This window comes from Chenopodium album, chromosome 16 (genome assembly GCF_948465745.1).
Source record: "Chenopodium album chromosome 16, dcCheAlbu1.1, whole genome shotgun sequence".
Classification (NCBI taxonomy): Eukaryota; Viridiplantae; Streptophyta; class Magnoliopsida; order Caryophyllales; family Amaranthaceae; genus Chenopodium; species Chenopodium album.
The window spans coordinates 12690198-12699388 of record NC_137849.1 but is presented as its reverse complement, the minus strand read 5'-3'; the positions used below and the strand labels follow the sequence as shown (position 1 = coordinate 12699388).

Sequence of the window (9191 nt, the reverse complement as noted above, 5' to 3'; positions counted from 1 at the left end):
ACACCCAATCGACCCAAGAAAATCCAAATATAAACACCAAATATAAAACCACCCTTTTGTGTGAACAACTCGAAAAACTTGAGCAACGGCTACACACTGACATTCAGCTTACCAACAAAACTCCCTTTGTATTCTCCCCATCTTATGTACTGTTTACTGCTCATAATTTCTCTACCGTCCGATCTTTCTGACATCAAAAATCAAACTTACATCATTTCCTCATTTCTTCTTTCTTCCCCTCCCTCTTATAATCCCCTGCTTTTTTCCATCTATTTCCTTACTTTTACACTTTCTCTCTCTGAAATTTTCTCACACTTCTTCAACTTCAACAATGTCTGCTAATATTATAGCTCTGTTGTTCTTGTTTCTTTCAACTGTTCTTGCTCAAGGTGAGAAATTTGCTTCAGTTTTTCACTTCTGGGATTTTTTATTTTTCAAATTTTTCTTAGTTTTTGTTCATAAACATAATTTATCCATTTTTTTTGATGTTTATATTTCTGGGTATTTGCTACTAATCCAAGTTATCCCAAGAAATGCATTTTTTTTTTCATTTGTCCTGTTCAAAATTTACAGTTGTCAACTTTGAAACTTGCTTGAACATGAGTTTTTCTTTTTCTTTTTTTACAAAAAAAAAATTGTTTTATGTTCAATTTTGAAAATGTGGATAGGAGATTTTCCAGAAGGTATTACACTTTGGGCAAATCAGTAATTGCATGTTTTCTGCTGTAAGAAATTAGAGTAGTACTGTAGCAGTTGAGAAACAGTAAAACTCATTGAATGTTTTGTACTTTACTTTCTTCTGCTTTCAGCAAATTTTTTAAAAGCAATGTGAAATAATGTATTCATGTTTCCAATTTAAGTGAAAATTCAATTTTGAGCAATTTATAGATGCCCCAGAATTTAATGTAATTTTGGTATAAATGTATATGAGTAGTTGCCAAAAATAATGTCATTTTGATAATGTTTTTCTTTTTTTTTTTCTTTTTTTTTTTTTTTTTTTTTTTTTTTTTTATACTTTATAAAGTTAATGTGTAAGAAATTTGGCTAGATTATTAATTTAATGTAATGATGTAAATCTGCAAAAAATCTTGTTAAGAAGCTGCTTAAGCTATTGTTGCTGTAATGGGTGAATTAGATGATTTATTAAATAAAAGTTAAGGGGTAGGAAATTTCTAGAGTATAATATTAACTTAATGTCTGCTAATAATCTTGTTGAGAAGCTGCTTAAGTTATTGTAATGGGAGTTGGGTGATTAATTTAGTTAAAAAAATGGTGACTGCATAATCTTGTACTTGGTAGTATTTGTCTGTTATTGTTGTTGTTTTATCAAAGCATGGGTTAATTGCTTAATTTATGATGAAGACTGTGTACCTCGTTAATGACAGGAGTCAAAGATTAAAAAATCAAGGCAAACTTTATAGAAATTATAATTGCATATTTGCATTGGTTTTGGTGGGCTGAGAATTACCACAACAATATTGAAGCATATGGATGCAATGCCTTTTTTATGCATATATGTTTATCATTTTCTCCTAATTATCTACTAGAGGAATCGAGAAACCCGAATTTGTAGAATTATTTTTGTTGATGGGTTATTTTGGATAAGACCTCTAGGTTGGGATTAGAAAGGTTTGTTAAGACTAACTGATATTTAGTGTAAAAAATTGCTATTTAAGTTGATTAAAGTGGAGAATGTGCACTCTTGAGAAAAGTGAAGGTTTCGGGAATGTTTATATGTAGATATATAAGTTATAACCCCTCGTGTCTAATTATGTTTGCCATTCAATAGCTAGTGGAGATAATGTCGTTGCTATTTTATTGTCGAATGACTTGATGCCAAAAATTTAAGTTATTTAACATAGTTGAGACATTGCCATGGTTGATCGTGTCTAATCTTTTGAGTTTAAGAGCTTTTGCTGCACAATTACGTTTATAGATTTTAGTACCCCGAAGCAAGCAATGTGAGGGTGTATAGCTGTGTACCATCAGAATGTCATGGCCGTAGTATGCTGCCATTACAAAATGGTTTGAAGAGGTTAATGGTTTGATTTAGAATTACTACGCATTTAACTGTGTAAGCATCAGGATTCTTAGGTATTCCAAGCTATTTGCTCTCAGGATGCCTGATCTCGAGCTGCTTAATTTACACCATCAACCATTTCTAACCTCTTGCATCGTATTTTTTATGCACTAGATGTTCATATAGTTTCCTTGTGCATTGCAGATGCTTTTATTGGAGTTAATATAGGGACAGACCTCTCAGACATGCCTCACCCCACTCAAGTGGTTGCACTATTGAAAGCCCAGCATATTCGACACGTTCGCCTCTATGATGCTGACAGGGGAATGCTGCTTTCCCTTGCCAATACTGGTATACAAGTTGCAATCTCCATTCCTAATGATCAAATCCTTGGTATTGGTCAATCAAACTCCACTGCAGCCAGGTGGGTCTCACAAAATGTGGTCGCCCATTATCCAGCAACCAACATTACTGCAATTTGTGTTGGCTCTGAGGTTTTGAGCACAATCCCAAATGCTGCCCCTATCCTTGTGGATGCCCTCAAATTTATCCAGTCAGCACTTGTTGCGTCGAATCTTGATGGCAAAATCAAAGTCTCTACGCCTCTTTCTACCTCGGTTATCCTAGATTCTTTTCCACCATCCCAGGCCTTCTTTAACCATTCCTTAAACCCTGTCCTGGTACCATTGCTTAACTTCTTGCAATCAACTAATTCATATCTCATGCTCAACATATATCCTTACTATGATTACATGAATTCTAATGGGGTTATTCCATTAGATTATGCTCTTTTTCAACCTCTTTCTGCAAACAAAGAGGCTGTTGATTCAAATACACTCCTCCATTACACAAACGTCTTTGACGCCATGTTGGATGCTGCTTACTTTGCCATGTCTGATCTTAATTTCACTAACATCCCCATCATGGTCACTGAGTCAGGCTGGCCATCTAAGGGGGATGCCAAAGAGCCCGATGCCACTCTCGAGAATGCCAACACTTACAACAGCAATCTTATAAAGCACATTCTCAACAATACAGGAACACCAAAACATCCAGGAATCGGTGTTAGTACTTACATCTATGAACTATATAACGAGGATACAAAGGATGGGGCCACCTCAGAAAAGAATTGGGGATTATTTGATGCAAATGGGAAGCCAGTCTATATCTTGCGTCTCACTGAGTCTGGGTCTGTTTTGTCTAATGATACAACAAACCAGACTTACTGTACTGCAAGAGATGGAGCTGACAAGAGGATGGTACAGGCGGCGTTGGATTGGGCCTGTGGACCTGGAAAGGTGGATTGTTCCCCTTTATTGCAGGGCGAGCCTTGCTATGAGCCTGATAATGTATTTGCTCATGCTACTTATGCTTTCAACACTTATTATCAGAACACAGGAAAAGCTCCGGAATCTTGTGACTTCAATGGTGTGGCTGAAATCACCACCACCGATCCAAGTATGATTAAAACTTCAGACTGTATATTCAACATACTTTCTAATAACGATTACTAACCTGTGATTTTTATCTGCTGCAGGTCATGGCAATTGTACATCAAGTATGGGTGGTCTCAATGGCACCTTTCCCAATGCGACTGCACCATCTATGAACTCAATGAGCTCAGATTCTACAAGTAGCATGTTTTCTCAAAGTTCTTCATTACTATTAATGGTTGGAATTCTAACTTGGAGCATAATTTTTTTACCAACTGCAAGATTCATGTAAGATCAATGCTTTGGACGCGAACCTATTTTTGCTGGGATGGAAACTTGAAGGGACCTCCTCGTTTCCCTGATAGATTTTCGCCCTACAGTACTGCCACTCCAAACTGTCAAATAGGAATAGAGTTGTAGGTATCAATTGGTGTTTAGCTGTTTTTGTTCTATTATTTGGCTGATGAATTCTGCACACCAATATTTATATTTGCGCTCCGATTTTACACAAAACACTCCTCTCCAATTGGGAACTCGGGGTGTGCGGATAGCAAACCAAATGGTGCAGAATCAATTCCCAAGTTATTTGTTTGATGATTGTAGTTGGGCCATTTTGTCTTCCCCTTCACCTCCCTAAATATTTGGGTGCAGGTTGGCCTGACAATATCCTGTTTATCAGAGGACATAAATCTTAGCTTAGGATTTATTTTAACGGCATGGTAGAACTAGAGAAAATTCATTCAAATGTGAAGGTTGTTATGAACACAATTGTAACACAATTATTCAATGCACAATGCATAGTATTGACTTTTATCGACTTCTTCTGTTTAATTTGTTGTCTTCTTTTATACTTGTGTTTAAGGGAAAGAATAGATGTAGAGACTATGGAACAGGCTGAAATGAAATGAGGGAGTAATAATAATTTTTACTTCAAGAACAAAGGAATTGAGGATGTTCTAATTTACTAGGGCAGCTAAATGTGTGCATTATCTAGCCAGGTCTGGAATTTAGTCCCCATCTTGCAGTCCTGCTTTAATTTTCATGAAACTATGTGTGATTCCGACACGTGTTGCGATTATTACGAAACGAAAGACGTATAAAATGTGATAAACTAAGATGAAATAATCCCTCCATTGAAATGGACTGACATGTATAAATCTCGAATTGATATAAAACAAAACCTGCTACAACCTAACAAAACTCGGTTAGAACCCGATATCAACTTGACCAAAATTAATTTGAATCAGACCAACTCATTAATTATTTTCATTGATCCAAATCGACCCGCCAATGAAATAACCTGCTTTCGACCCGACTCAATTTGATCCGCTACCCGATGAACCGGACCAATATAATCACCAACCCAATTTGACTCGCTAGTCGAAAAACCAGATCCATATAAGAACTGACTTAATTATTAATAGTTCTAGTATAAAATCGAACTCGCTATAACACAGGTGAACCCACTTCCAAAATGAACGGTTTTAAACCAACTTGATTATGACCTGAACCACTAACAACTCGAAATATTTAAAACATGAGCCAATTTAAATCTGCACAACATAAACTGAAATTGAACCGACCTGATAATAATAATAAAAAAAAACCGAATAGAACCGGCCTATCAGCCAATTGAACCCATTTCAAACCCTATTCATATCAAATCGAAACCGTTTAATCCCAAACCAAAATCGAACTGTCAAACTAATAAATTGAATTTTTTGTACTCCATATTACTATTGGACGGGCTCCTATAGGACTGGGGATGTCAATGGGGAGGGGCGGGGCTGATATTCGTCTTCCCATTCCCATTTCCATCCCCACCAAAAATTTTCATCCCTATCCACATTCCTGCGGCGGGTCCAAAATTCATCTCCATCCCCACCTCGACGGGTACAATTCCATAACCATCCCCGCCCCACCCCCACTTGAATATCCATCCGACTTAATTCCCACCTCCTAATACACAATCCAACATAATTAATATAGGTTATAAGAGAAAACAAAAATATTGTTAATGTTACACTCTTTTAGTTATAATATTAGTGTATTACATTTATTATATCTACTATTTTATTTACATAGATTTTTTTTAATAAAATAGTATGAAAATATAATTTTTTTAAAAAGAATAATATATAGATGTGGGTATGAGATGGGTACGAAGTGAGGCAGGGCGGGAATGAGGTGGGTACAATGTAAAATCCACCCCGTCCTATCACCCATGACGAGTATGATTTTTATCCCCATCTCCGCCTCACCAAGATCCATCCTCACCCAATTAGGAGATGGAGCGGGTCTCCTACTTGACCCGCCCCCACTAACATCCCTGTACAGGACTACCATAAAACATACGGAGTAAAACACAATTACTTTTTTTTTTTAATCATACTTGGATCCGATTTAACCGAACAAACACCCGGCTACTAAAGCAACCCTAGTAGGGCTTCTCTATATAAAATTTTCCAAACCCTCTTAATTTCTTTGCCGCATGCTTACTCCCTCATCCAAACTTCTCTAATTAATCATTCCTTAGTATTCTCTCAAAATTATCATCTCTTATTACGTGAAATACAATAAATAAACGCATCTTCGACTATGATTTTCTCTGCTTAATCAAATCAACAGAGAAATTACAAAGAGATGCAACATCCATTGTACCTCTGGACGTGCGATTCCCTTTTTTTCATGGGATTTTTTTGCAACTTTCTCGTAGGTTCTACAATTATTATTTTTATTTTTTTTACAATTGTTTTTTAAATTCATTTTTTGTTAAATTTTTATGAAATTACTTTGCTCGATGATGATTCAATCAATGCTTTAACCACACCGAAGGAAGCGTAGTATTTGTGTGGTGATTTCTGATCTTGAAATTTTGATCTATAAAATATGCTTGATTTCTTGGTTATTCTTGATGATTCTTTTCTCTAAAATAAGTGAGAAATTTATATTTTTGGCTTATTTTAGAGTTAAGAGGAAGGGATTTCCGAGAAATTAATGCATATTTTAGGGGTTTAAATTTCTGTTGATTGGTTTTTGCCGTTCGGAGAAATGCTAATATGTGGAAAACCTTGGCCCTTGTCTGAGAGCAGCTTTGATTTAAACTTCTGTTTATGAAATTAGTTTTGAGTAATTTACAATAAAATTCTCATTTATTTTAATTTAGTTTTTCGAATTACTGGTTTAAATTACATTAACGTCGTAATTATAATTGATCGACGGTTTTTAATTCCGGGTTTAAATTTAGAGGTCTCAACAACCAACTCAATTGAAGACTAACCACTTGACTTAGAGCCTGATTAGCCCCGATCGAATATGGCCTACTGACCCGAATTAATTTCTCTATTTAAAATGACTACATTTAAATCTAGAATTAGACTTATATTACTCCTTATATTGTTTTTTTTTAAGTCTAAAAATTAAAAATTGGCGACGTACTAAACATAAATTAAGTTACAGTCTGATGGACAATCGCACAGAACGCCCAGTAATATAGTGATTGTTTACACGCCTCTAAACTAAAGCCTGAATTTGGCTTAATTAATTGATTGAAATAAATTGAGAGAAGCAGAGATTTAATAGTGAAAATATGGTATTTATCAAAATATAAGTATTTCGTAATGTGGTTAACTCAATATGTCGAATTACATTGGTATTGGTACATAAGAAATTGGTAATTGTTTGCACGAAAATTGATTAGAGTGTTCATCTCTTCTCTGTTTGTGTTCTATTAATTGGACATAGTAATGCTCTTCTGTCAATGATAATAGTGGATCATGGATGTCGAAGCGTCTTCCTTGCTGAAGGTGTTCTTTCAAGAGGTGTTGTTTCGTCCTTTGGAGCATTCGTTCCTGAAGGTGTTGTTTCAGGAGGTGGTGTTTCGTTCTTTGGAGCATTCCTTGCTGAAGCTGGTGTTGTTTTAGGAGTTGGTGTTTCGTTCTTTGGGACATTCGGAAATAGACTTGTGAAGAGCTTATTAGCTAGTACAGCATTGGCGGCGTCTGAGGGATGGAAAGCATCCCAAAAGACGTAGTCCTTCCTGTTTTTGCACACTTTAGAATTCGGCAAGCATAGTCCCCCAATTGATGTATCCACGTTACAGCATGATGTATTCGATACTTTGAAACCTGGAAAATGACCCAGAACGATGGTTCAGTGCAAATTCGATATGGTAATCATTAGATGTAGGACTAAAAGAGTACTTGATTAGTCGAGTTTACCATATGCTTGTGGGCTTGTGATGAGTTCTTGCACGTCTTGGTATGTATCAGCGAATCCAAATTGTGCATCGTCGAGGTGTTGGTTCAAACTCAGGACTAAATTTTGTACTTTACTATTAAACTGTTGTACCCATTTGTTCACTTGGGTTAGGCATGTTCCTTGCTTTGATTTCACCCTCTGCGAGGGTATGCAGCCCAAAGGGCCGAGTCCATGGAAGATTACTCTTCGAGCGCCCAGTTGGTGCAGGGTCTGATAGTAATCCATGTTAAGCTACTGTCAGTGATCATACTTAAGAAATTTGACATGGAAACTAAATTTTAATGGTTACTCTGTATATAACTTCTACTCGATTATTCACAATGAATTTTATAGCTGAAGGAGAGGATGATTACCGTAAGTTGGTTCCCTAACGTAGCGATTAAGAGCTCCACAAACTCATCATGTGAGTATTGTTGTCCTGCCACCATGAATGGTTGCAAGTAATTGTTGACATAATCATTGCTTCCTGAGAAATTTCACAAAGTATTAACATCATTTTATTTGCCTTTCGCTTGTGACCTCAGTGAACCAGGAGTGATTTCGATTTTACCTATTCCAACAAAGTATACGGCTTTGTTTAAGAGCTTATTCGCTGCTGCTTCTCCTATCTTAGATCTGATGGCTAATGTCGTGTTCCCAAAGGCATTGATTTGATCATCAAATGTTAATCTTTGTATCTGAACAAAAAAAAAAGCAACATAATTTATAATGTAAATTACGAAGAATATCTTAACAAGCTGCATAAAAGCAGTGGGTTCTTACAAAGTAAACACCAGTATCATTGAGAATTCCTGCTCCTCCAGAAGCATAATTCACTCCATTGAGCAATTTATCGTCGTTTGGAGATAGGGAAAGATATGGTGGTGGTGATTGGATTCCGAGTTTCTCAGCTACACCATCAGAAAAAACAACGGTTAATCAATCATCTAAATATTATGTACATTTTAGTCTAACAGATCAAAGTTATATCATGAATTGAGCTTTTGTTAAGTTTATATTACATATTATGTCACCAATGGTTCTTCCATTGGTGAACCTTCCAGTTGCTTGGCCACCCTCGTAATCAATACCATACCAAGGGTAGTTGGACTTGGCTAGAGAGTATTGCAAGTAATTGTTATTGCCAACTTCAGTCAAGGAATCGCCAAAGATAAATGTAACTAGCTCCTCCCCATCAGTTGGTGTTGCGGCAAAAACTGTTACCTCTAATAGACCTATAGCCACCAAGAAAGCAAATGCAAATCTAAGTAACAATGCCATAGATTCGTTTATGTCGTTAGTATATATTCTACACTTAAGATGCATACAATAAGTAATTGAAGAAGGGTTTTATATACATACAGCATTGTTTAATGGTTGGTGTTCTTTCTAACCAAGCAAGCATACAATTATGTCCATTTCTTTAAGATTTTCTTTATTAGGTGAATTTTGTCAAAACAAGAAAAAAAAGATCTAGCAGATTATAGTATCAGGAAGAT

At 36.0% G+C, this 9191-nt stretch overlaps 2 protein-coding genes across 2 annotated transcripts; one reads left to right on the top strand and one right to left on the bottom strand.

Annotated features, from left to right (window-relative positions):
* The first annotated feature begins 212 nt into the window (after positions 1 to 212).
* LOC145584923 (glucan endo-1,3-beta-glucosidase 2-like) lies at positions 213 to 4242 on the top strand. Its single transcript, XM_081641708.1, has 3 exons — positions 213 to 389; positions 2225 to 3478; positions 3558 to 4242. Exons 1-3 carry the CDS (start codon positions 332 to 334, stop codon positions 3743 to 3745), a joined length of 1500 nt encoding a protein of 499 aa, XP_081497834.1. The 5' UTR covers positions 213 to 331; the 3' UTR covers positions 3746 to 4242.
* Positions 4243 to 7138: 2896 nt separating this feature from the next.
* LOC145584922 (GDSL esterase/lipase At5g37690-like) lies at positions 7139 to 8990 on the bottom strand. Its single transcript, XM_081641707.1, has 6 exons — positions 8715 to 8990; positions 8476 to 8603; positions 8264 to 8390; positions 8067 to 8179; positions 7674 to 7923; positions 7139 to 7580 (listed from the first exon to the last, which is right to left on the bottom strand). Exons 1-6 carry the CDS (start codon positions 8971 to 8973, stop codon positions 7228 to 7230), a joined length of 1230 nt encoding a protein of 409 aa, XP_081497833.1. The 5' UTR covers positions 8974 to 8990; the 3' UTR covers positions 7139 to 7227.
* Between the last annotated feature and the right edge of the window lie 201 nt (positions 8991 to 9191).